At 40.1% G+C, this 27,974-nt stretch overlaps 3 protein-coding genes across 5 annotated transcripts; 1 reads left to right on the top strand and 2 right to left on the bottom strand.

Moving 5' to 3' along the window:
- Positions 1-28: 28 nt before the first annotated feature.
- Positions 29-5,345, top strand: mrps30 (mitochondrial ribosomal protein S30). Its single transcript, XM_026188944.2, has 5 exons — positions 29-640; positions 1,008-1,153; positions 1,587-1,692; positions 2,559-2,735; positions 4,383-5,345. Exons 1-5 carry the CDS (start codon positions 67-69, stop codon positions 4,640-4,642), a joined length of 1,263 nt encoding a protein of 420 aa, XP_026044729.2. The 5' UTR covers positions 29-66; the 3' UTR covers positions 4,643-5,345.
- Positions 4,839-10,245, bottom strand: emb (embigin). The gene is made up of 9 exons (XM_026188960.2): positions 10,085-10,245; positions 9,277-9,354; positions 8,636-8,819; positions 8,266-8,348; positions 7,950-8,086; positions 6,874-7,029; positions 6,330-6,450; positions 6,190-6,223; positions 4,839-6,107 (listed from the first exon to the last, which is right to left on the bottom strand). The coding sequence occupies exons 1-9, from the start codon at positions 10,155-10,157 to the stop codon at positions 6,047-6,049; spliced, it is 927 nt and encodes a 308-aa protein (XP_026044745.2). The 5' UTR covers positions 10,158-10,245; the 3' UTR covers positions 4,839-6,046.
- Positions 10,246-13,661: 3,416 nt separating this feature from the next.
- On the bottom strand, positions 13,662-27,974 carry malt1 (MALT paracaspase 1). 3 transcript variants are annotated; one of them, XM_026188934.2, is made up of 18 exons: positions 27,499-27,974; positions 27,225-27,410; positions 26,023-26,189; positions 25,701-25,822; positions 23,970-24,117; positions 21,867-22,045; positions 21,618-21,714; positions 21,471-21,518; positions 20,335-20,358; positions 20,186-20,230; positions 19,050-19,253; positions 18,557-18,734; positions 17,528-17,599; positions 17,322-17,449; positions 16,754-16,903; positions 15,873-16,030; positions 15,620-15,745; positions 13,662-14,473 (listed from the first exon to the last, which is right to left on the bottom strand). In XM_026188934.2, the coding sequence occupies exons 2-18, from the start codon at positions 27,371-27,373 to the stop codon at positions 13,982-13,984; spliced, it is 2,487 nt and encodes an 828-aa protein (XP_026044719.1). In that variant the 5' UTR covers positions 27,374-27,410; positions 27,499-27,974; the 3' UTR covers positions 13,662-13,981. The 3 variants fall into 3 exon arrangements, with proteins under 3 accessions (XP_026044719.1, XP_080165532.1, XP_026044721.1); XM_080309406.1 differs by having other exon boundaries at positions 27,225-27,973; XM_026188936.2 differs by lacking the exon at positions 21,471-21,518 and having other exon boundaries at positions 27,225-27,973.

The following is a 27,974-nucleotide window of genomic DNA, read 5'->3' as shown; positions in this document are numbered from 1 at the left end:
AAGGGGGCGCTGCTCTGAAAGACTGTTAGTTTGTGTGTCAACGAAAAGTGAAGAAGTTAAGCAAACATGGCGGCCCGCACACGGCTACCCTTGCTGTTCCCCAGAAACTTGTTTCCTTTTAGAAGCCAAAAGCTTGTCCACACTGACGTTTCGGTCAAGGAGCCAGCGTACCCTCCAATAGTCCCCTCTCTAACGGCTAAAAGTAAATCTGCGCGGCGGCGACAGATTGAGGAACGGGTGAAGAAGATATGCACCTCCTCCGTGGAGGACAAGCTGTCCCTCATCACTCGCATCCAGCGGGAGAAATTTGTAGTTTACCCTCAAACTTTCGCACGGAACGCAGACAGATGGTACCAGCACTTCACTAAAACCGCGTACATCCCGGGCCTGCCCGAGAAATTCACCCCGGGCTTGGAGAAGACCACAGCCGCGGTTCCAGGAATCGACGATGATGCGTTCGCGGACATACGCTCCTTGGTGACCCGTGTGATCCTGCAAGAGCACTGGCAATTTAGGAAACGCAAGCCTTTCATGTACAGACACCAAGAGCAGGTGGTCGGACCTTTTCTGAGGAGCCTGGTGTCTGGACTCACCTACAGTTTGGCTAAATACAACCCACTGCTGCAGCTTTCCAGTCTGGGTGTGTATGATGAAGTGGAACTAAAGACGCTGTAGTTAGTGGTGTGGATACCTTCAGGAAAATAAAGGCATTCATAGTGAACAACACAGACTTATATAGCAACAAACGTTCCAAGTAGATTTGTTGTTTCGGGCAAAAACAAAACTCGACTAGAGTGGCCCATTAAAATCTGAAACTTATCATATCACAAAAGTCCAGCCTTTATTATAATAATCTTATGACTATTGCCAAAATAATACGAAGATATTAACAAGTTTTATTGCTCAAAACAAAGACAAGGAGTTCCAGATAGCATGAAGTATGAGTGCTATGTTTTTCTACTTAACGATCCTAGTCCTCTAATGTTGATCTATATTTGTTTTCTTAGATCTCAGTCCCCAGGTGAACTTTTATTGGAGGAGGGGTCAGAGAATTATCCCAAAGGGACATCGGAAACGCCACCTCGAGCCAACCAGGTTCCAGATCGACGACCGCCCACACAGTCAGATCAGAGTAACCCAACCGTTGCCTCAGGTAGGCGTCCTTTTCAGACCACATGGATCATGTAATAGCAATAGATGCACAGCAAGGGTTTTTGATGGCCTTGCATAGTGGGGGGAAATCACACAAACCACTTAAAATGTTTTTCAGTGATGTTGTCATTATATATTTAATTCTACTTTATTATATTGCGTCTCATCGCAGTGTTAAAAGGTTTTAATCCAGATTCACACATTTAAAGCATCGCTTTTTCTGCAGTTATATAGCAATTTTCTGATCTTGTCAAATACTCAATGGACTTCACTCAGAGTTCTGCAGTTATTTGTGTATATATTCAACATTATTACCACAAGGGGGAGTTTGGGGGAGACTGAATGGGCCCATGGGCTCTAGACGGCCTATCTTGCAAGTTGGGCTTGCAAATTAATTTGATCAAATTACTTTGTCAAATCGTATTTACTTTTAGTTTATGCCGCTGGAAGCCTCCCATGCAGCTGAAGTTCCAGAGATCACGCTTCGTCCCAATGTGATGCCGCTGTTCAGAAGGCAGTACGACAACAACATCTTCACAGGTGAAACAATGATGTGGGTCATGCAGGCTGTGCTAGGTGGTTCTAGACATGTTTTTCAGTCTAGTGAGTACATGTTCCTGGTTAGTAAACATGATCACATTTTTTTAATCCTGCTAATCTGATGACACACAGCCACAGCACCACTATGTTTTAGCAAAAAGCCCTGTGGACACTGTGTTTCAAATCGAATCAAAACTACTTTAAGTTTGCTGACTTTGCCCTAAAATCAGACTTTGAAAAGCTGTTTTTCTTTTTTTTTCCTATAGTTTTTTTTTTTTTTTTATCACTCCTGCCACCATCTTTGCTGCCACGGAAATCTCCCATAAATCTTATTTCGGGATTCTTTGAATGTCCCGTCTCCCTTTATTATAATATATCTGATTCTATCGATCAGTCATGTTTGAACAGATTTTAGTTGCAAGCTCAGTAAAACAGTCCGTGTAGGGAGCAAAGGAGGTAGAAAATATATATATACTGCCTTAACCCAGAGCCCCAAAAACTGGCCACTGTCCCAAAGGCAAACTGATTCGTTCCCAAATTGTAATTCTGGTCTCACTAACAGGTCATCAGGTTGATTTTTCTCATTATTTACTTATCGTAATGGTCAGCAGGGGGCGCCAATGTGGAACTGACTGGTATTTAGTAAAAGGTATAGATTGTTTTTTGAGAACAATTATTTTAACCCCAACCTTGCTTGTTTTTAATCTTTCTGCTTCTATAGCAAAGTATGATAATAATGTAGCTGCAGGTGGTTTTATATTTGAAGTTTTCATTATCACAGAGGTTACCCAGTGTTTGGCTCATTTTTTTCTTTATTAATCCCCTCTACTTTCTGTTTATAACAAGCCTCTCTGTTTCATTTAAAGGTGCAAAGCTACCAGACCCAGCGTGCTACGGTCACACTCAGTTCCACCTGGTGCCCGACCGATACCACAGAGACCGGATGATTCGGCAGCAGCAGGCTGACCAAGTGGAGGTTTTCCTCAGAGCCAACGCGCTCGCCAGCCTCTTCGCCTGGACAGGAGCTCAGGCCATGTACCAAGGTGAGTTCCTAACACAGCAAAGGTGCAACAGAACTGAGATGCTGTGTTTATAAAACATTACAATACATATTTATGTCTTCATGTAGTTGATTTACTTTGTTCGCTGAAGAGATTTAAAGACATGTCAGAAAGTTAACAGAGCAAATGTCATCATGAAAAGCTTTTTCTTTATGTTCAAGTTGGTTTCTAAACATTTTCTAAAAAGGTCACACACTCACCAGCCACACAATAATATCTATCAGCATCTATCGGCAGCATTTCAGTGCATTTAGGCATGAAGATGCGGTCAAGAGCTGCTAAAGTTCAAACCAAGCATCAAAATGAGGAAGAAAGGTGGTTTAAGTGACTTTGAATGGGCATGGTGTCGTTCGTTGTTCCTCATACACCGGAAACTTCTGAAATTCTTATGTCAACGCAAAGTCTTTAGCATTTCTTAATACGAAGGATTCTGGCGTAACTATTTCCTTCAGCCTGGTGTTAGTATTTCAGAAACTGATGATCTACAAAGAAAATTCCAGTGAGCAGCTGGCTGAGGCAGGAGGAGATTGGTCAGACTGTTTCAGTTGCAACAGTAACTCAAAATCCATCAGTCTTGAACTCTGCTGTGACATTCAGGTGGTAGAGTACAACATAAAAGCATGGATCCATCCCACTCTGCATTAACGGTTGAGCCTGGTAGTGGTGGTAGTTTAATGATGTGGGGGATATTTGAATGGCACACTTTGCTTCTTTTGGTACCATTTGAGCATCCTTTACAAAATCACAGCCTGCCTGAGTATTGCTGGACGTGTCCATCCCGTTATGACCACAGTGTACCCATCTTCTGATGGCTGCTTCCCATCACGAAGCTCAAATCATCTCAAACTGGTTTCTTGAACATGAAAATGAGTTCTCTGTACTCAAATGGCCTCTACAGTCACCAGATATCAATTCAATAGAGAACCATTTGGATGTGTTGGAACAGAAGATTTACATCATGGATGTGCAGCTGACAAATTTGCAGTAACAGTTGTGCGGTCGTGTCACTATTGACCAATCTGAGAAATGTTTCCAGAACCTCGATGAATCTATGCAATGAAGACGTAAGGCGAAAGGCGATCATCCACTTAGTAGCCAAGTGTACCTAATGAAGTGGCAGTGAGCGTTGTTTTGCTTTTTATTAGCCTGGCAGTGCTATAGTGTCTCTGAAATCTCTGGGTATGTGTCGACTATCATAATTAATATTGGTCCAGAATCGTCATTGCAGCCGACCAATCACGTTCTGTGATGTCATAGCTTTGTGACTTTTGGGGGGAGAAGTTTGCCTTTTTGCAGCAAAGCTTTCTGACCAAAAGTCTGATCATGCTTCAGGTTGAAATAAATTTTCAAAAATAATAACTAAGTGTTTAACAAATGTAATATTAAGGGGTGTCTTGTTCCACCTGTCGACACGCAGTGTTACAGGACAAATCTATGACATATCCACTATGTTTAGTCTGTTTCCTCCAGAGCTGCAGAGCTAACAAAGTGACTGGTCAGTGGCATTACTCATGATGCTGCAGGAATAACGCTGATACAGGAATATGGGATTACTGCAGTGGTCTACATTTGGCTTTAAATCTGAGAGAAGGCGTAGCTCGTGTTGATGCTTCCCTCTCCCCGCTGTAGGTTTCTGGAACTACGAGGATGTCACCAGACCCTTCGTGTCCCAGGCCGTGATCACAGACGGCCACTTCTTCTCCTTCTTCTGCTACCAGCTGAACACAGTTGCGCTCTCTGTGGAGACTGACGCCAACAACCCCAGGAAAAACCTCCTGTGGGGCACAGAGAGCCTGCGACTGTACGAGAGCGTGCAGGACGGAGAGGTGGTGGGACTGAACGACGGCGTCGTCAAGCTTCTGGTTCAATTCTTCATGAATCAGCCGTAGTTGGATTGTAAGGGAAGGGGTGGAAATCTTTAGGCAGATTTCACTTAAGATTTTGTTCTCTAAAGAGCAAGATGGGAGTGAAGTTTGCCAGTTTGTATGAAATGTAATGTTGAAAAAAGAAGAATCTGTATTCCTGTGAAAGTAAGTACTGAAAAAATACTGTGTACACATCCCTGATTATTACAGAGGCCTGAAAGATCACAATGGAAATTTGCGTGTGTGTTGGGTATTATACACAGAGTTAAGGGAAGCATAGACAGAAGCAATAATTTAACAAATATCTGTAGCATCTTGGGCGAATCTGTTGTATGAATACATATTTCTGACTCCCATCATCTCAGCCTGGGCTGTTTCTGCGACAGACGTGTTGGCGGCACACAACAAGAGTTCAGAAATATAGTAGCTTCAACACATTTAAGTAAATTCATTAACTCCAGCCAAACTCAGCATGTCTCACACAGGCTGAGGAACGAGCCGCTCTAGTTTACTTTCTAAATGCAGTGATACAGATTTGTTTCTGACAGTCGCAGCTGAGGGTGTGTCGCCTCTCGCTGTGGTCACAGCTACAACGGTCTACACGATTGTGTGTCGTGGTATAGCTTAGCTTTTCTCCGTGGGGAAGAGGAAGTACAAAGGTTATTCAGGACAAAAACATCCACTGTATTTATAGAAAAAATAATAAATGGCGGATTTTCAAAACTGACTCTTGTTATTGTTGCTTAATCCATCCTAAACTTTTTTTTCTGTTGACTGCTCTGCTGACGTGTTAACAGACACATTTTTGAAGTGTTTCTTTAGTGCTCGGAAATAAGTTTCAAATGAATCCAACACTGAAACGGTGGTTTGTGTAGTTTTTAATCGGCTTGTTTGCATACGGTGCAGTCATTTTTGGGGAAGAAACTATGACTCTGTGACTATTCTCCTACACGTAAACGCAAAACAGATGCACAAATATGATGAATATGTGAAGATATATTTTGATTTACATGTTATTCAAGTACTGTAGATAGATTACTGCAAGGACAAAAGTCATTGGAAGCACAGTGAAAGGTTAGTCAAAGAGTGTAAGGCACTGCTACGAACCACAGAGAAGAAAAACGGGTAAAAGTCATTTGAAGTTTACGGTGTTGCCAACAAGAAGAGAAAGTCACTTCTGTTATGAGAAAGGGGAGGGGACAAAGATGACGTGATGTGTCAAGAGAAGCATGTCTGGGTTTCTGCACAGGAAGTAAACAGGAAAGGAAAGAGGCCACTTGTGTTGCAAACTCGAGTGTTGATTAGCTGGAAGCTGTTGCACTCTGAGTGTTGAAACAAAGTGATGCAGTTATAACAGATGCCACAATAACCGTATAAATGTTGCTAGCGTTCACTTTTAAAAATGAGTTTTAAAGCTGGCTGCAGTCTTTAAACTTTGCGCTGCCTCATGGACGTATTACCCTCCAGCTCCTTAGCTTCTTCCTGAGGCCTGACAGAAAAAAAAGAGAAGTCATTCTTGGATTATGAAATCTGCAAGTATCTTAAAAGAAATACTGCGTCATTGTACTCACAGCTCGTTCTTTTGGTTGCCGTTCGGCAGATTTTCTGAGAATGAGACCGATAAATACAAGTTAAAAATAAGTTTTGTCATAAAATGTTGCAAAAAGTATATGATAGTGATACAAATAAGAGCTGGATGATGTTTATCTACCCTCTTCTGTGTTGTTCTTCCTGGAATGAATTTTCTCGTAGAGCAGGATGGCAGTGACCAGCACGATAACTTCAGCCAGGATGGTTAAGAAGGGTTTCAGGGGCTCAATGAAGCTGATAATCTTCAGTACAGAAAGAGGAAATATTATATATCACTACTCCTACTGTTTTCAGTCACATCCACAGGAAAGAAGTACAGATGTTTTATCTTATGGGATTAGTAGACCGCACTCGGTGTCTATTCTGCCAAGTAGTTTTAAAAGCTTTATATGTTTGAGTAGTTTTTGTAGTTTGAAGCCTGTGGAGTTGGGCTCTCAGTGGTTCACCAGACCAATCATGACAGGCCATGATTAATAACATATTTTTTTTATTTTACAAAAGCAGTAACCAGTGAGTTTAAAAAAAAAAAGGGATGCAAAGAGAGACAAATTATTTATTTATTATCAAACTAATAATGAATCCTGGGTCTGAATTACAAACTGCTCAGGGGCTGTACAGGTACAGAGTTCCTTTTGTTTACTGACAGCTCCACAAGGTTTACTGACCTTGAGCTCCACATGGCTCACTGAGGTGCCGACGCGGTACACCGCCCCACAGTAATAGGAGCCAGAGTCTTCATCTGTCAGGTTGCTGATCTTCAGCTTCGTCTTCCACCCTTCATTGTGGATTTCATAGCGCTGAGGCTCTTCAACAACGAGGATCTGTTCCCATATATATCAACATACGTTAACATGACACCGTCTGGATTTTGCTGAACGACACAGTAACAACAACAAATTTAAATGTCTTTGAAGCCAAATGAGGGAAAAGAAGGAGAATTAAAAGGAAAGATTCACGAAGCTGTGCTATGATCCCATTTGACACCCAACCTGCCTCCCAACAGGAGCGTTGTAGGTTTTTGCTTTTTATTTTTTCCACTTAAAAAGATAAAATGACCCACACAACAAAAAATCTGATAAATAAATCAAGTTAAAAGAAGACCCCAGTCCATTGGGATGTTATCCATTGCATCTATTATCTTAAACTAATACTGCATCACATTACAGGCACAATTAAAATATCAGTAATACTGAACTTGTTATCCCATTACAAACAGCTATAACTACTAGATACTGAAAATGTGTATTTAGCATGCATAATATAAAGCATGACAAGCTTTAAAAAGTATGCACACTTGCACATATTTCCCCCACTGCCCCAGCACATTCTGGAAACGCATGTATTGTGTCATAAATACAGGTAATTTATCATAAGTACAAGCTCTAATGTTTCCCACCACTGTGCTTTAATGCCTGCTCATGTTCATTTATAGGATCTTATGCAGAAAAAGACCAAACATGAGGAATATGGATAAAAGGATAAACCATCCACCTATGAACAGTAATGAAAAGGTTTACTTCGACTTTCACAAAATATGAGGAGCTGTTAAAAATATACACTTTGTTTGGTATAAGATAATTAAGATAAATAAGGATAATTCAAGATGTGTAACATGCAAAGCTGCTCTTGAAGAATATTCTTGAGAATAAAAACATGGGAGATGAACATAAGAAATCCTACTTGAAGGAATGTCAATTAAAAATGATCAGTGACACAACTGTACCGGCTCTGAGCAGCTTACCTTTTCTGTCCCATTGACTTTATACCAGGTCCAGGTTCTGGGCTCTGGTTTGGTTTCCTCCATTTTACAATAAATCACCACAAAGTCCCCCAGATAGCTGACTATCGGCTTGTCTCGCACCTCACTGATCTGTGGAGCTGGAGGAAAACGACTGAGCTGATGATGCTTATGAAGACATAGCAGCACTGCACAGCCTCAGTCGAGTGTTATATATTGATATTCACTATAAATAGCTTGAGCAGGGACTTGAGGAGCTGATAGCAAAACAAATGAAGCTGTGAAATGTCTTGCAGAGATTCATTGTTTATTTCCTTACCTGCCAAAATAAAATCTATTTGTGCTTCAGTCCCAAAAACACAGGAGTAACTTCCAAGGTCTTGTTCACTGACAATATGGAAACTGTAAAGCAGAAGTCAAAGAGGGGTTTTAGATATTAACATAATAAATCAAATGCTCCTGTCCTCCAACTATCTGATTATTTTAACTAAACTGTTGCCCTACTTTCATGTAAAGATAGTTACAGCTGACATGGACAGGCATGAGCTGACACTGCAGTTCTATTTAAAACCTTTTATATATTCAGGTCTTTTGATAAAACGTTGTAACAGTTTTTGAGCCACTCGGAGGGGAACTGCAAAGTGGATTTTCTAAAGCTGTCAGATAAAATATGCACATGAAGTACTTACTCTTGTTTGAGAGTATACTGCTCATTCTCCAGCTGCACAGAGCGCTCACTGTCCTGGATCGTCTTCCCATCTTTTGTCCAATAAACGCTAATGTTTGGTAGTTTCTTCTGATTCCCAGTCCACGTACAGGCTAGCGTTAGATTTACAGGCTCATGCAGCTGGATTTCCTCTGTGTGATTTTCACCTGTGTGGAGTTTTGTGGAACAGTTAGAAACACACACACACACACACACACACACACACACACACACACACACACACACACACACACACACACACACACACACACGTCTCGTTTGTATCTTCATGGGGACATCCCATTGACCCTTACCCTAAATCTAACCATAACCTAATTGTAACCCTGATACTAAAGCCACATTTTGAGTGTGAAAAATGGCTTCAACCCTGTGGACACACACACACACACACACACACACACACACACACACACACACACACACACACACACAAGGCAAAATCAGGCTCTAATTTAAATCCAGCGCCACGTGGTCACAACAACATGGAAATCCTTACATCTTTGTCATAGCACAATATTTTACAAGATAAATAACTTATCAACATGTGTTCTTTAGCCATATTTACATGAGCAGTAATAAGGAAACACAACATGCAGAAATTACCTTTAAGAACAACACTTTTTACAGTTGTTTTAAGAGCAGTGGTGGGAACCTGTGGCGCTTTGGTTGAGCCCAACGTGTCTGACAGGAAAAGAAGTAAATGTATAAATATACAGAGTCTTTTACTGTGTGTAAAATAATTCAAAAGGTACAATATTATTTATACCAATATTTTAAGGTGATTTTAAGGCAGATATCAGTGTTGCTACTTTGCTGCCGTGTGAAACAGCTCGTAACTGTCTGTGAAAAGTGTCCTCTACATAACGGCAACAAGGTTGTTTCCTTCATCATCTTTTCAAAGAGATGTTTTCTTAAATAATTACATAAATATCATAAGATTGGGATTAAAATGTATTCAGACAAAAAAAAAAGAAATAAGCACTGAGTAACTTTAAGGTTTTATCTTTTTGTCTGTTATATAGTTCTTAAACTAACACACATGCACAATTGCAGAATGAAGCATAATGAGGCGACAATTAAAATCATATCAATATAAAAATCCTTTGCAAGCACGATAATTAAGTAACCTAGTGTTTTGATTTTTCCTTTTACATTTTATCCTATGATGATTACAAATATTTGTCTTGAGGGAAACAGTTTGAGACACATGTATAAGGTGAAAAATCATAAACAATCACTACCAGTATGCTTCAAACCAAATTATGTTGCACACAATTATGTGAAAATCTTATGACATTTTGTTCTGGCCCTTACAAGGTTACGGGACCATTTGGTGGAACAGAGAAAAGGCTGAACAGAGCTTGAACACAACCACAAAACACAGCAAAAATGAAACCCAAAATTAATTTACTTGTATTGATGTGTCTGCAGCAGACGCAAAGCAGGCAGATCTGAAAAAGCGGCTGCTTCCAGGAGGCTGACATGGTTATCGTCCCTCTGTCCTCTCTGTGAGCAGGTTCCTCACTGTCTCTACAGACTGCACGGTATAACCACCCCACCCCTTCTCCCTCATCTGCACAAGTGACGCAGCCATGATATCACTCTGCAGCCTGTGGGTGGCTGCCTCCATCCATTATTCACTCAGATGGGGTTCGTGTCTGGATGTTGTGCTGCAGTTTGTGGTGCCCTTCAGGACTGCATATTAACAGAAAATGTTAAAATAATGTGTATCTGTATTTGCGTGTATACTTTGATAAAAATGTTAAATCTGTCCCAGCCTGACTAGGCTGCTACTGTGCAGCTACGTGCAAGGTGTCCTGTTGTGTTATTTGAGAAGGTCACATGAGCTGAATCCCCTCATGAAATATCAAAGAGGGGCAACTAACAAAGTACCAATTCTGTTACTGCAAATGACTCATGCAGTTCTACCTTAATATGAGTATACATTTAATACTATTCAATTGTTCACAGTTATACCAAGTGAAACACTAAAAGTAGCCTCACTCTAGTTCTCACAGCGTGGCGTTTACCTCTAAAGTTACCCATAGTCTAATTCTTCTCCTCACCACAGTAGAAATGTTCACATGTTTTGGTATCAATCTCAATTTGTTCTGCATTTTTTTAATGTTTAATTCTTAAATCTTTTTCAGCCTTAACATTATTATTATTCAGTTGCCTTTTTATTTCCGGTTTGGCTTAAAAGATAGCTTCTTTAACTAACAGTCTTGACTAGGTCAGCCAATACATTGTAAAAATGAAATGGGGCTGCATTGCTAGACTGTGGTTTAGTTGTTTCTGTCACAGTGTGGTACTAATTCTGTATGCCACACATAGTCCGATGAAGTGCAAATGAGTAATCAGGACTATCACCTAGCACGAGTGTTATTATGGAGTTGAGGAACTGATACGCACTCACTGGCCACTTCTTTAGGTATTCTTCGCGAGTGCCGGGTTGGACTGTGTTTGCCTGTAGCACTGCTTTCTTTGTGTCATTCTTTCAACAAGGTGCTGGAAATATTTGTGGTCCATATTGACATGATAGCATCATCCATCCATCCATCCATCCATCCATCCATCTACTGTCTGAATGTCGCAGCAGAAATCAAAACTCATCGATCCGATCTGATCTCATGCAGCTCCATCAGCACTCCCCATTCAGGTCAGAGGAAATTGGTCAGACTGCACATCGTCTTCATAGATGAAACAAGCGCATTCATTTTTATTCAGTAATAGCACATACCAATTATATAATTGAGACAAAAGAAGTGAAATGGTTAGATATTTAGTGGTTGAAAGAAACTTATTGTGGTTGAAAGAAACTTGAAGTACCTTTTTTTTTGTTCAAAACTATAATTTATTTATTTTCTATCTTCTGTCCCTTGTTGTGGACATCAGATCAGTTGCTGTAATTTTGTTCCTAATGCATTCAGATCATGTTGAAATGTTCACTTTCAGTGTTCACTGTGTGTGAACAGCTCCAACAATATATATGAGAATATGATGAAGACAAATTCTTTAAGCACAATATACTAAAAACTAAAAATTGGCAAAGGCAGAGAGACATACAAAAAAACAATTTCTTTAAATCTAGTTTAGTAGGTGGAAAATTCCCTTTTTCCTGTTCTGATTGTAGCTATTCTGTGAATAAAATGAATTGACTGGTGTGAATCGAAATGATTGTGTGACTTTAGCTTGATCTGATTGGTCAAACAATTTATTTCTATTCATTAAGAGAGGCAAACTGGGCCTGGGCCAGGCTTCCTGGAGTGCTAGGCCATGTTTCACCACTGATTTACCACATGAGATTCAGGAGGGCGCTATTTCACACAGGGCATTATACAGTCAAGGAATGAGAAAAAGATAAAAATAGGGAAAGCTTGCCTTTTAATTAGCGAATATCAATCAACTGTGCAGCAGACTGTGTGAACCCTCAGCCAGTGATGTCTCAGCATCAGGCCAAGGCCTAAAGCAGCAACACCAACTTGGGGGTGATAATGTGAACAGTGGCAGAAATCCCAGGAAAGGCACTGGAGTGGAACACTTTTGGAAAGTTTCATGGTTCATTGACAAGACAGAGGCTAAAAAAAGTCCTCTGCTATAGAAGGGTGTAAGCTGGGCTCATAATGTAAGGCAGTGAGTTCGAGAGCAGTGGGCTCAGAGACAGAGGCTGACAGCAGAGAGGTGTTCTGCTGCCATCCTGAGGGGGTCAATAAAAATAAACAGAAAAACATAGGTAACTAATTTTTGGGGTTGTTTTTTTTTTTGTTGGTTTGATTGTTTTTATTTCAGGTGTATTGTTAGAGATCAGTAGTAGAAATTAACAAACATGAGTCATTAATATATGTTTAAGGTACTTTAAGGCTCATTTTCAGCTCCAAGTTTTATAGTAAACCAGCCTTATATGACTTCCCAGTAACACACACAATCAAATTAAAAACAATACTCAAGTGACTACCTGCCACACGCCTTGTAAACGTTACTTATGAACTCGATCTCCCACTCCAAAAGTATGAATATTTTGGAGCAGCCCGGTGGTTAGCATGGTGGTTAGCACTGTTGGCGACTTGTCCAGTGTGTACCCCGCCTCTCGCCCTATGACAGCTGGCTCCAGCACCCCTCCACTCCAGCAAAGGATATGCGGAAGTGAATGAATGGATGGATGGATTTAAATTCTAATAAGTTACTTGATTGTAACCACGTGTTGCACTCTACATAAAGTGATCTATACTAATTAGAAGTCATGACTAAAGGGGACAAGAAATGCTGCACTGTTGGGCCCTACTCTCAGAAACTGAAGCCAGGTTTAATAACTAAGGGGTTAAAGTCTCGTGTGGTTGGTTGGTTCCGAAACTAGTGACAGAATCGATAACGCAGAGGAAAATAAGGTCACTAAAACTAAAATTCAGTTTAAGTTGATCACATCTGTGCTGTCTCCCATTGCAACAATGAGTTTTATGTTAAGGATTTACTGTTCACTTTCACTCTGTCTCTTCAGCAGTAAGTGGCTCTTCGCTGTTTGGCTAGTTGCATTCAAACGGGAAAATCCAGGGTTAGCCGTAATGTTCAGGTTTGTAAAGCACTTTATAAATGAGGGCCATATACTTTAATGGTATATATGTAAGATAAAATAAGGAAAGGGCGATCCACTATAAGATTATTTCCAATTTATGCTATTTCTACAATTCAAAGGAAAATAATATTATAGAATTATACTTTTTGAACCAGTATTTGATGGCTGTAATGATATATCACCAGTTAACCCATTCATATATTTACACAGTGAAAGCAGAGAGAACATAAAAATACACACAAATTCCTCATCCAGCTGGTGGATTCAAACCCAAGACCCAAGACTTTTGCTGTGAGGCAAGAGTGCTAACCACTGCACCACCCTTAACCTTCATATATAATAACAAAAAAGCTGCCAAGTCACAAATGTATAAGTAATAATTATAAATACAGGAATACAAACATGGATGTAAACCACCTCTTTTTCTCAGGTTTATTTGATAAAATGCATACCATGTACCGTTTTTATTTTAATGCCCACCTAGTTTGTAGTTTAAATGCATCTGGCTAAGAAAAATAGTTTCAGCTCTATTTTTAAGTCTCTGAAATACTGTTACATGAGGACCTATTAGTCAGTTTACTCAAATACATGTTTTCAGTTCTCAAAACAGATTTACAAAGGTCAGCATAACACTTTCTGAAACAACCGATGTATAAAATATACATTTGAAATATGTAACAACAAGAGCAGCAGTAATATAGATTCAGAACTACAGACATTTAAAGCTTCTATTCTGTCTCACTGTGGCTGTAGCTGCAGACTGTTGATGAACACAGTCTGCAGCTCGTTGATGTCGTCTGTGGTCTCTATGGGAATGCTGAGCCTGCCTGGTGAGCTCGAAAGCCCACCGGAGGTGTACGGTGGGTCATAGCGACACTGGCTGAGATTTTCATAGTAGATATCCCCGCAGCCTCCAACTGCGCCCTGCAGATGCTCACCGATGTCCAAATAGCGATGCTGCGGGGAGAGGCGGTTGTAGTCCTGGGCCTGGTGTGACCCGTGATAGAGGTGGTGGCGGTGTTCGGGTCCAGGGCTGTGACAGGGGCTGTGGGATGGACTGTGGGGCATCAGGCAGGTCTGCAGGCAGCTGTTTCGCCGCATGGCCCGGTGGAGATCCAGTCGGGCTATCAGCGGCTTTCCAATGTTGACGCTTTTCGTCCAGTGGATCGGATGATCGTCGTCCATAGCAGTGAAGGTTCCCTGAAGGCACACGGTGAAGACCAGCTCCTCCTGTTGCATGAGGTGTTAGCACACAAAAAGTTGTATTAATCAACACTCAAAGCTGTTGTAGCACAAAATGAAACCACATCAAATAATTTCTGAATTATAAATCATCTTAACAACTGTGAATAAACTTTATGGTGACCAGGTAAATCCTCCTACTTCCAGTGATCCTATAAGTTTTCTATGTGTCAACTATTCAATAGTTTATCTATACAAGAGGAAAAGTTTAATGACTTTTCCTTTACACACGCAAACATCACTATATCTATTAGATCAGAGATTAGCGAGGATTAGCAAGAGGAGAAGATCTTAATAAATCATAATCTGGGGTGGCTGTGGCTACATGTAGCTTGCCATCACCAGTGTGTGAATGGGTGGATGACTGAATGTGTAAAGTGCTATACAAATACAGCATTTAATAATGCCTCACAGCCTCCTAGAAGATCCACATGTGAAAATCCTATTTGATTTTCAACAAATTTGATTTTCACATTCGTTGATCTCTGACATCAACATGTTGTGACCCTGACCATTAACCATCATCTTTTATAGCTGAAGAGTAAAGATTATCCGCAGATGTCGATGTAGCAGCGGAGCAGATGTTACAGATGTTATACAAAGCTTCTCTGCCTATCCATTAAGTGGTGCAGAAGGTGGTCAGGAGAAATCATTAATTTTCCATAAACATTCATCACAGTTATTCATTTGGATGACCTCTGATGGAAAGAATAGCAAATGTGTACTCATTCAAACTAAATTCAAGCTGAATTCAAACAGCAACAGGATTGAAAGGATATAATTCCCTCAGCAAGTAACATGAATGCACTCCACAGCTGGTAGCTTAATATCCAGACACACGTTAGGGATTGCTCCACCCTTTGTGTAATATCTCCACATCTATTCCTACTCCTCAGATCAACTTATCCATCAACCAGAAAAAAGCCAGTTACATTCACACTGTGGCCTGGGAAGTGCGAGTATAGTTAAAACTCCATGAAACACATCCCACTACGCTCCGATCAGCTCACCAGTCTCAGACCTCAAATTAACCATGATGTTAGCTGGATCCAGCACTCTATATTTCCTCCAGTTATGTCCAGCTCCGAAATCTAGCACACTAAGCGATATACTGTAAATATTTATAATTCTTACCCTAAGCTTCTGCAGTGAGCTGAGTCTGGTGTAGAGACAGTGTTGCGGCAGACTGCTGGACAGGAGGTAGATCCCTGTCTCCTCTGGAGTTTCTCTATTCATCAATTTAGGATCCACATCAAGGTCCTAAGGGAGTTTTCACAAACAGAAAAAGTTGCATATTTACAGACACTTATGGTGTAACTTCTCCTTCACTGCTTAGTGATAGACAGATACAAATGTATGTTCTGCTTTCAGATTCATGAGAGCATACCTGTGAGAAGTCAGTGACGTGTGCTTGACAGAAGGACATGTCTGTAGGTTTCTTAACGATGTGAGTGTAAATCACGAGCACATTGGAGAACTCCGCAGCGAAGCCCAACTTAATCTGAGCGCCGCAGTCAAAGTTGAGACACATACTCTCAGGAAGTTCTGCAGTAAAATACAGAAACGAATTTAGACTCACATACATTTAAGTTTGCATACATTTGACCGAAAGTCCACCTGTAACCATTTACTTAAAATGAAAACTGAAAAACTTTGACTCCCATGTCCCAAAGATTAATAATAACAGCTTTATTATTATTAATCATGTGTGTGTGAATAGATTTTTGTTTTTACATTGCCCTTGTGCCTAAAAGAATTGAAAGAAAAATGCTAAATATGCATTACAGTCCTTTTAGTACAACTAAATAATGACTAACACAACAATATGTCAAATATATATCACTCATTCACCAAAAATGTCTTTAGTTTGTAAAATACTGAATGCTTTCACTGCTTCTCTCTCAAATGCCACAAATAAAACAGGCACGAAAGAAAAAGCAGCATTTAAAGTGAGTAACCTAACAGGTTGGGACAATATTTAGAGGAACTGGGTCCCCCTCAGACACTGTGAAAGCAAGATTTACAACAGTAAGAGCGAATGACTTCTCCATTGTAGGGGCAAATACTAGAAGAGGCACCGTGGCTGTTACAGGGTGCGTCTCTCACTCTACTGATTGTTGCCCCTTCACCAAGTTTCTACCAGTATAAGCTGAGCACTTTTTCACCATTTGTAAAAATCTGACTGAGCCTCCAGTTCTGAGCTGCCATAGGCAAATAAGGTTTTTAACATATAAAAAAAATGCTTTAAATCTCTAGTACTAAACTCACCGTGAGCTTTTGCCCACTGTCGGCTGTGGGCATGAGCGAGATCAGCGCTGTCTCCGGGCAAAATAGGATCCGTCAGCGCTCTCCTCTCCGACAGACTGCTGCGGATCTCCAGAGCCTGCTTCCCCTTTGTAGCGTCAAACTGGCCCATATCTGTGCACAAAACATAAATCAGACAGTCTGCAGTTATTATAACACAAAAAGCCAAAACATCCTTACATGACCTGAAACGCAATCAGATTAAAAACATTGCATTGGGAGTTGAGAGGCATTGGATTTTTAATTTAACAAAAGCTAATGGATCATAAACTTGTGGGTCCTTGAAGGAAACTCCATTAGCCAACAAGCATGGAAGAATAATGGAAAGCAGAATACGTTTAATTAAATTGTTTTATTCTTTTCATTAAACTGACCGCTGAAACACATCCTGCAGGAAACACAGTAACTGAAATGCAATTTAATTTAAATTTTGCCAAAGGATTCAAAATGCTCTGCTGATCATCTTTTAACTAAGTGCTTCCTACATTGTCTCTGATGTTAGCATATGCTGTACTTTTGTGTTGTTTCTTACCCTCGGCGACTCTGTCCAGCACCACAGTGATCTTCTCGTCATCCAGCAGGCGCTTCTTCAGAAACTTGACAAACACACCGTTGGTGAAGCCGGTGGAGCTCAGCTCAAAGGCCTCTGCATCTTGGCACCTGAACAGCCAAACAAATAATTCAACACTTCATATCTGGGAAACCAAAACCATGTATGAAGTTAATTTATGGACTTACGTAGCATATCCAAAGACAATGTTGGCGGTAACCCTCAGGACGACGTTTGAAGTGCTGTCATCGTGAATATTCCTGAAAATAAATATGTAAAATTTTGATACTTTCTAAACTTTAAGCTAGAGAGACAATAGTTTCCTAACTGTCCTTTTCTTAAAGAAAACAGAATATATGCAGTGCTCAAAGAAAATTAGAGGAACACTCAAAGCAGACATTGGGTCTTGAAGGTCGACGTACATGCTCGTAATGAGATGCCGGATTACATCCTGTTTGATCTTCTCACAGACCTGGATCAGGACATCGAGAGCTCCTGGATAGTCCGTGGCTTAATTTGACACATGGTCTTTTATCCCCATACCAAACAGCAATCAGTGTAGTGCTGGCTAGCATGTTTAGGTCTGATCTTCAAAGGATATGCCTCCCCAGACCAACACTGACCCAATACAAACAAATCATGTTGGATGATGTTACAGGCATATTGTTCACCAAGGTGTCTCCAGATACTTTGTCACATGTGCTCGGTGTGAATCTTCTGCTACACCCTCCACAATCTTGAGACTGTGTCGGGAGACACAGCAAACCTTCTTGTGATGACACATACAGATGTGCCATCCTGGAGAAGGTGGACTACCTGTGCACCCTGAATGGGCTGTAGATACCATCTCATGGTATGAGCAGTGACAATGCCACTAACAAACACCAAAACTAGAGAGAATCAGTCAGGAGGGACGAGGAGAGAGCAATTCAGTTCAATTTTATTTATATAGCACCAAAACTGTTGCCTCAATGCAGTTATAGCAGTGGTCAGTAACGGCCACTTGTGCAACCTTTCCTTTTGGGGGCGATGTCTTCTTGTTACCTGCTCAGTGCCACTGGTATCACTTTTATTTGAACCAACGCTGCTAAAATGGGTTCACAATGTTTCCTGCTTTGTAGCAGGACAGACGGATACCCCGGCGGTTTAACTGACTGTGTGTTATACAGTGATGATCTGTGTTCTCTTGATTTTTTCTGAATGACTCTAGCACTCACCTCTTCCTGCACATGTCCAGCAGAAAAACATTGAGGTCCGTCTCCTTTTCCTGCATCAGTTTAAGGATGCTCTGCACACACAAACAGTTGGCTGAGCGGTACGGATTTGGAGCATCTACTGGCACCATGAAACTGTTTCCATAGTTTTCATATCCGTGACCAGCATAGTACAGCAGACCTAAAGAGGAAAGTCGGCATTTCAGTCAGGCAGCTGAGAGACACAAGATCTGGTTGCATACAGCTTTTTTTACTGTTGTTATTTAATGTTTATTTAATTAGAATAACATTTGTTAAGTTATAAATAATCTTGAAAATGCTATGCATTCATTTATATTTTCTTATTTTATCTAAATATTGTTTATGCTTAGATTAGAAGGATTAAAATGGTAGTGTTTCTCTTTCATGCTGTGTTTTGGGATCTGTATATTTCTGTCACCTTCTGGGCTGAAACAATGGCCCAAACCGCTCAGAGGTAAGTCAAATGCAAACGTACCATAGACTCCTTTGTGAAGCAGCAGTAGAAACTCATCTACAGCATTTCTCATCTCTGACTCTGTGAGGTCTAGTAGCGAAACCACCTTGAAGTTTAGCTGCCGCAGGAGGTTAGTGAGATCATAAACATCCACCATTGGAGCTTTAAGCTGCGGGTGGTTCTGGTAAGACAGGTTTCCGATCAGCAGGGCCACTTTGTCAGTTGCTGGGATCAAACACATGAAAGGGAGAAAATGATGAATGTAATAAAAGGAATACCATCCAAAAATCAATGACATACATGGTTTCAGAACTGGAAAGTGAAGTGGAAACAGAAAATAACTGAAGGCGGAAGCGCTGCAAAATAAAATGACATGTGTGACAACGGTGCAAAATCCAGTTATGAAACCTTACAGGTGTGTAGCGAACATCAGAACAAAGGCAAAGTTCACTGGAACATGACGTTAAGTAGTATCGGTTTAAAGGTGTTATAACGCAGGGGCTTTCCTTTTTCCCCCCACATACGACTCATCTGCTTTGCTTACTTTTAATATCATGTAAATGACAACAAAGTCCATGTTTTTTTCCTGTCCTTATTTGAGTAAATCTGCTGGTACTGTTTTGCACAGGATCGTTTGTTCAGTTAGACTACAATAAACAATGATTTCCAATGGCAGTTCCTATTTTTTTTGCATGGCTGCACAGTACATGTTAGAGCAAGAAAAACATCCATCAGAAGAAACGGGAAATTTACATACATTCACAGCATTTGTGGTTTATTGTTTGCATAAACTAGAAACTGAGGTAGAGATGATAAGAATCATAATAACCAAGAAATGGAGGGAGGAAGGAAGGAAGTGTTTCATACAACAGTGACATTATTATCACGCTGATGTCATAAAACACGCCAGCCTTTTGTGAAGCTTTTCCTTTTTTGGTGAGTAGCTTTTTTTAGTGGGTGTTATTCTCTGGTGTTTAGTGCATGATGCTGCAAAGTGTTATTTTGTCCTTGTGTGTGGCTGCTAACACTGTGCTACAAGAAGGTTTCACATCTTTGTGTTGGCGTAAGTACTGAGACTGAAACTGATCGCAGTAGTATCGCACATGCAAAGTAGAGGAACTGTGCACCAGCTATCAGTCCTGCATAAAGACACTCACCATAAAGTTGTTCAGGAATACTGTTTAGGAAGAATTCATTGGAACCTAAAAAACAACAAGAAAGTCAACACAAAGCCAAGCATAACATAGGAAGTGCTGTTTAAGAGAAATATTTGATGTCTATGCTTGCTGCGCGTGGTTCCTCTTACCTTCTCCAATGGCGTAAATGTCATCTAGGAAAAAAAAATATCATTATCACTCAAGTTTAGCGTACAAAACTGATTAGTTAAATGAAAGGGTGAAACTTAATAGTAATAAAAGTAATAGTAATAATATTCAGAATTAATAAGAAAGAAAAGACCAAAACCAACACTGAAGTAATCTGCTAACGTCTCTTTGTGCACAAGGACACATGATCAGTCTGCTCTTTGTCTACATTTCATTTATAGACTCTACAGAGATTCAGGGGAAGCAAACAGATGCATGAAACAGTGAGCAAAAAGCATTTATTGTTTCAGTATTTAAGTAATATTTTCCCCTGTTGCATCTGATTCAGCTCAAATAAATGTGACTGAGCATTCAACTTAAAATGGCTTGCAACTGTTCTCATAGTGGTCCACAGTGGGATACTACACCACTGGATTTAAATGATGTGTTTCAGAAACATTTTTACACAGATTTCTTTTTTTTTTTTTACTTCCAATCTGGCCAGAAAAACAACTTGTTTAAATGAGTAAACACTTTTTAAATGATGCTGGAAGCTCGTAGGTTGTTTTTTTTTCCCGCAGTAGCAAACACTGTGTCATGTCACTCCTAGTTCCCCTCAATCTCTACAACTGAAGTAGAGAGTACAAAATTAGCATGACCCACAGAGCCACAAAAACCACAATAATTGAAAAAACAACAGAATGATACACAGAAACTATTTGGTGGTCTAAATGTTTCTTTGTGAGTATTTGTAACAGTCAAAGGATGCTGAGTGTGGGACTGCAACAGTCATCATCACACGTAATGGACACGTAACCACAACTTAGTGCTGCAGACATTTTTCCCCATACAGCAATCGAGCTCTGTCACACAGACAGAGAAACACGATGAGTGGTTGAATTGGATCACTTCATTAAGTACCACAGATAAATATGAAATGCATTAAAGATGACAGGAAGGATTGATTTTAGTACAATCAGAAAGCATGCATGTGAGTTTTGTGCTGATTAGTGAGAATAATCCAAGACCACGATCCACATGCAATCTGAATGAAGTTGTGATTTCCATTCGCATGCAGCTAACACCTGCTAACTGTTACCCAATTTAAAACACCATGCACCAGTGCCTTCAACTCTACCTTCAGAGCACTCCATTGCCCCTGAAATCTGGACTGATATCCTTGGTGCTTTCAGTTAAGAACAGAGGCAAATAATCGCTCAAATATGATGACAATGAAACTGGTTCAATAGTAATTTTAAACAAAATGTCTTCAAGTGTGACATACCTATCACAACATCAACTTCATTGGTCCACATTCTCTCAGAGCTGCTGCTGATCTCACAGCGATACCTGCCTTGTTGTTCCTGCATCACGTGAGGAATCTGAAATATACACACAGTTATGCCACAACAGTTTTAATGTCTCAAAACACACACACACACACACACACACACACACACACACACACACACACACACACACACACACACAAACAAGCAATAAAAGAAAAACATTTCTTCCCATATCCTCTCACCATGAGTTTCCTCTTTGTAGAATTCGGAATTGGGACTCCATTTCTGTGCCACTGGTATCGAGGAATCGGCCGTCCCACGGCTCCGCATTCCAGCTGCAAATCTTCCCCAACATGTAGCCGCTGGGACTGAGGCTGGATCACCACCTTTTGTCGACCATCTAAAAAGTGATAACTCTGCCCTGATGATGTGAGGAAAGAAGACAATTACACACAGCACTGCATAACGTATTCTTCATCCGTTAAAGGATTCCCATTTGAGCTGGAAAAAGTGACAGAGTTTCAGGTCCCGCAAAAATAAACAAGTCCTGTTCAGACAAAGAACAGGAAACTGAGGTCAGTGAGCTTCAAACACTAACAATATCTCAGTGATGAATCATTTGTTTTCAATGGAGAAAATCTACATAAAGTCAGAATAAAATGTTGGAATACTGGAGAAAACCTTTGTACACAACACCAAGAAAGAAACTTCTGATTAACTGTGTAAACTGCAAGATTTTGCATACTGTTTTTTATGTTATTTAATTACTAGTACATTATTAGGTTGCAACTGTTGGTTGTTGTCCTCAAAGAGGGATATAGGTTAGCTGGGAAAGTTATTTTTATTAACAGTCAACCAAATCAGGCAAAGCTATTTTACAGTGACAAAAGCTTGTAGTGTGCCATTTATTAGCTTTGAGCAATAAGGCCACATCTTCGTCACAGCATCCATGTTATTTTCATATTCCAAGCACAGGAGCACAGGGTAGCTGGAAGGAAGTAAAACAAAAACTCATAAAAGACAAACATCTGAAGAGCATATGTATTAAATATTGCAAGTGTGCTAGCTATGTGCACAGTATATAGCTAGCGCACACTGCAAGGCATCAGGTCAGAACGATCACAGTCACTGGTCCTTTTTTGAGGATTTAAATTCCACACTTAAACTTCTTCTCTAGTACCACACATTCAAGATGTGTACCAGCAGGCGTGGCTCTGGATTATGAAATACTTCGCCTGCTATCCAAACAATATAACAACAAACTGTCAATCACTGCTGCTTTGCATTGAATAGACAAGAGCTTTTGGTCTTATAACTAATCTGTAACAATTGTGATGTAACAAGAGTGCAGTGTTTAACACCGCGCTAATTCGCATACACGCTAGATTCTTGAGATTCTTGGCTGAGCAGCTGTAGCGCAGAATTAATATTTAGCGCATTTATGCTAATAACCACAGCAATTAACCACAGGAATTACAAAATCACTTCTGCATCACGCTAAAGCCATTCACAAACGCTGCTAAAGAAACTTCAATGTTTTAGCTTTAACTGGAGATAAGATTACCAACGGCTCTACAAAAAAGGCCCTTTCTCTAACAGTAAGAACTCATGACAGCCCTCCTGTCTTGGCCAGAGTTGATGTGTTTTTGGAGGTTTTTTGGTAGGCGGAGTCAATCAATGCAAATGGGAGCACTTGGTCAGTTTCCAGCATTTGAGCTGTATCCCTCTCTCTCTCTTATCTACCCAGCATTATGTTACTTGTTTTGCCTGCTTCAACCTTTTAATATAGTTTTGCATAGTACAACACCTGACACCAGGCGTGGGGGAACTCCAGGTCTCAAGCGCCAGTGTCCTACAGGTTTTAGATGTGTCCTCGATCCAACACAGCTGATTTAAATGGCTACATTACCTCCTCAACATGTCTCGAAGTTCTCCACAGGCCTGGTAATGAACTAATTGTTTGATTCAGATGTGGTGACCCAGGATGATATCTAAAACCTGCAGGACACCGGCCCTTGAGTTCCCAATCCCCGCTCTTACACTCACCATTTTAACTCCACCTGCTGAGATGCTGACAACACTGACCTCATAACCTCTTTTCAGTTAATACTTTTAATTTAAACTGTGTCTCTTTCAGTTTTTGTCATGGCTCATGAGGTGAATCATGACCTGATAACTTAATTTCTTCTATCCACACAGCGGACAGCATATAGACAGTGATGTAATTCAACTCCTAAAGCCCAGAGATGTGAAATATATACAATCAGAGCTGTAACATCAAACATCACCTTAACTGAATATGATTTTTGGACAGATCTACTGAATATAAACCTGCACAATCTTACCGTAACACAAGGTGACATTCAGGACATCCACCTGAGCCCAGTGGCTGAACTCAAAGGCATCTCCACAGTTGACTCTGCAGATGTAAAAACCAGCATCCTTCATCTGGACTGGACTTATTACCAAGTCTGGGGAGAAGCTGTTTGGAACCTGAAGTTTGAAAACCACATTTATTAGTTTACAAGGTTGTTCCCAGCTCAGAAGTGAGACAATTTCGACACCACAGTCATTTTATCTAATGCCTGAAAACTCTGCATGATGGAAACATTATGTCATCATTATGGACATAATAAACTGGAAGGTATATGCATTTTTCTCAACTTGGGCCTGTGAGCTTTGTCTTTCTTTGATCTTCTACTGTCAATGATCTTTATGAGTCGCTGAAATCCAAAAAGGGATGATAAAGTCTTTTACATCACAAGATCAGGAGCAAGCAGGGCATAAGGAGCACTGTTTCTATTTGAAAAAGGTGCTGATTGAGATCACTTCAAGCCCAAACTTGTTAATTTTGTACTTCAGCTCAAGTTTGTGACTCACTGCTTAAAATCCTGACTTCCTTAAAGACTTCTGCCAGGAAGTACTGCTTAAGGAAATGCATTTCAGAGATCGTGAGGCAAAGTTAACAGTTTGGGGAAAAATATTTTTTAAAATAACCTTGCAGTTACCTAAAATTACATTTAGTGTCTTGAAAAAAATTGGAAAAAAATTGTGTATTTATAAAACTAATGTCCTTAGTTTTAGTCTGTTAGTTCATTTAGGGAAATCAGGCTGAAGAGGCTGACAAACAGCCTCCTTATAATCATTAAAAACACACAAACAACACTGACACTAATGAAATTTAAACATTAACTACACAACACAATGAGCAAAACCACTCTGTAAACTGAGTGAAAATAAACTAAAACCAAAACACAAACTCATTAGAAAAGATCAAAGCTTTGGGTAGAAACTTAGACATGAGCTCCTTCCTCCTAATAATACGACAGCATCTGAATGTGTCTTTTTCTATGATTGAGCACCCATGATGAAGGAAGGAAGTGTTTCATACAACAGTGACATGATGATGAAGGATGTAAAAGTTACATCCTTCAAGTCCGAATGAGTAACACTTATGTATCCCTTTCAGCATGGCGTCACAAGACTGAATGCATGCTGATGCTGACACATGCAGACAATTGCAACTGTGCACCTTTATGAGTTGCTCAGCTCACTAAAAAACATCCCTGCGCTATAGGAAGAGATTCAGGTAAGTTTCTTAACCACTTATTTAGGATCACCCATTAACTATGATGAAACAACAGTGCTATTTACTGCACCGATGATAGGGTAATCATGTCTTCTCACTATTGGAAATACTCTGTTTTATGGGAAAGTCCTGACTGAAAAGAGAATGCAACCGCAGGACTCACTAGTGGTGAATTTACCGGATCATGCAGGTGGACTTTGTACTAGGAAGTTGTCGGTTTAAACACCATTTAATGTTTGATCAGACCATGTTGGACATTTTTGATCTCACATGCATTTCAGTTGTGTCATTTCTAGTAAAGTTAGTAAAGTTATGGCTGCAGTGAATGTGTGGAAAAACGCTAAAGAGGTTTTAACGCAAGTACTTCAATTTAAAGTCAGAAAAAATTCAATGTGTGTGTGTGTGTGTGTGTGTGTGTGTGTGTGTGTGTGTGTGTGTGTGTGTGTGTGTGTGTGTGTGTGTGTGTGTGCGCGTCAGAGGAACTCACCTCTTCCTTAGATTTGAACCACTGGTACTGTACTGGAGACTTGCCCACAGCATGGCAGCTGAGCCGCAGATTGTGGCCACATATAATGGATACAGACTGGGGCTGAATGAGGATCTGGAGGGCTGCACATGTACAGGATAATTACTGTGAATTTACACTGATTTAGATGGACTGTATACAGCAGAACTTTGTGGTGCCTATAAGTTTCATCCAAACAGCACAATGAACTGCGAGCTTCAGATGAGAAATAAAAAGAATGCAGAAAGTGAAGATTAACCTGCATGATTGACAACATAGCAGCATCGATGTGGTTTTACTCTACCTGGCGGTTTCAGGCACTGCAGAGCCTCTGAGTTGCCTAAAGTTTGGAGGTAGTCCATCAGATGGCCTGTGGTGCAGCCTCGCTCTCCCATCAGCCTCAGCAGCATGAGACTCGGGCTTCCCTCCAGCTCCAGCACCTTCAGCGAGCACATCTCCATGTCGTCCGAGCTGGAAAACATGTAGGTGATTGTCAGCATTTCATATTTCAAATCGTATTACAGTAAAACTCGTCTTTACCATTTTCACACACGAAAACTCAGATCATAAGAAACTGTTAGACAAAGATAAGGGAATAAGTTTACACAAATTTAAAAGAAAGGCAAATTAATGATAATCTTTAAACCATCTGCACTGCTTAGTGCACAATCAGTGAAACACTTTATCTAACAGATAGATGTTAGTGTCATACCGTAACACTTGTATTTGTTGAAGCTTATTACAAAGCTCCTTAATAAGTTATATTTAAGAGCTGATATGTCTTGCTGTTCAGTTTTTGTGATTCTCTATTTACCTGAACTCCCTTCTTTTGTGCTATTTTACACTTGTCTGAGCTTATTTAGTTTGTACTTATTTGATTGAGCCACGTTGTTTTTTAAGTTTTGGCTGCTGTTTTGGTATAATAATGCATATTTCATCTTATAAGCAGACTGCACTGTACGGGGAATATATGTACTCAAACACACGGTGTAATAGTGATATTAGGCAGGTGTGATATCATATGATAATGTTACAGCTGTACAGTAACAGCTAGGATGAAAAAAACAGAGGCAAACATTAGTCATCATCATTATTTGTTAATAAAACTGCATATAAATAATGACTGGACCCTACACTTTTGATTGATAGTTTCATTAACTGCCATTAACCTGGAAGACGCTGTAAGGAAAAACAAATATTTGTCCAATTTAATCTCTCAATGAGGGTTTCTTGATTTTATTAACTTGGAGTTACATATTTATTTATGCCAGAAAATATACAGGTTAATTGTGCATTACTGTATTACATACTCTACACCTTTATTTTTTAATATAAACCACAACATAAAATTGACAATAACCACCAAACCGAACAGTGTAACTATAATGAAAGTTAATCGCATTAGTCTCCATTAGCTTTAATAAATAAACCGGTGGTTAAGTGTATGCATGCAATGATTTCTGGTCATTTGCTAAGTACAAGTACTAATAGTAATGTTTAACCCACCTGACTTTAAACCGTCTATCATTGCCAACAATCTCTCCAAGTTTTCGCCATCCTTTAGTGCTGGATTTGTCCAGCACCTCACACAGCCTCTTCACAACCGGCTCCTTCAACGAGTTGATCTTCGTGGACCGTTCCAAAGAGTCCGACATGACAGTTCCTCAACCAAAGCTCACCATCAACGTGTTTCTATCGCACGCAAAAGAAAAGTTATGGCACGAGAAATAAAATATGTCTACTTCCTGAAAGAAATGATAAAGTTGACAGACACGCCTACAGCGTCGTCTTGGTTTTTCCCCGTGGTGCAGCTCAGTTGTGGTTTCCTTCTAACAAAGAGCACTTATGCGTAAAGATGAGTCTCTGCATGTACGCTTGTGAAGCGAGAGGCGAAAAGAAAATCCCGAACTCTGGCCTGTTTTCAGAGTTTACCTCCTTTCATTAATTCAACGCCATTAAGATAAACCAAGTAACTTACTCAAAAATTAACCTGTGTGATATCTCATTTTCTATTCGTAATTTTGTTTGGCGTTAATCGAAAGAGGATAGCCTACTAGCTAGCTCTGTGCAAATGCCAAAGAGAGTGTAGCTGCCCTCTACTCGCCATTTGACTGAGCCAACACGATTATTTGGTATTTGTTCAGTGTAGTTAAATACGTCACTGTTTTTTTTACTGTAAACGCTGCTAATACTAGCTAGTATATACCAAATAACCCTTATTTATCAAGGTTAATCTATATATTCTTTTCTTTTAAC

This window comes from Astatotilapia calliptera, chromosome 12 (genome assembly GCF_964374335.1).
Source record: "Astatotilapia calliptera chromosome 12, fAstCal68.1, whole genome shotgun sequence".
Taxonomy (NCBI): Eukaryota; Metazoa; Chordata; class Actinopteri; order Cichliformes; family Cichlidae; genus Astatotilapia; species Astatotilapia calliptera.
The sequence above is the reverse complement of the archived record's forward strand: the minus strand, read 5'-3'. Positions and strand labels throughout refer to the sequence as shown.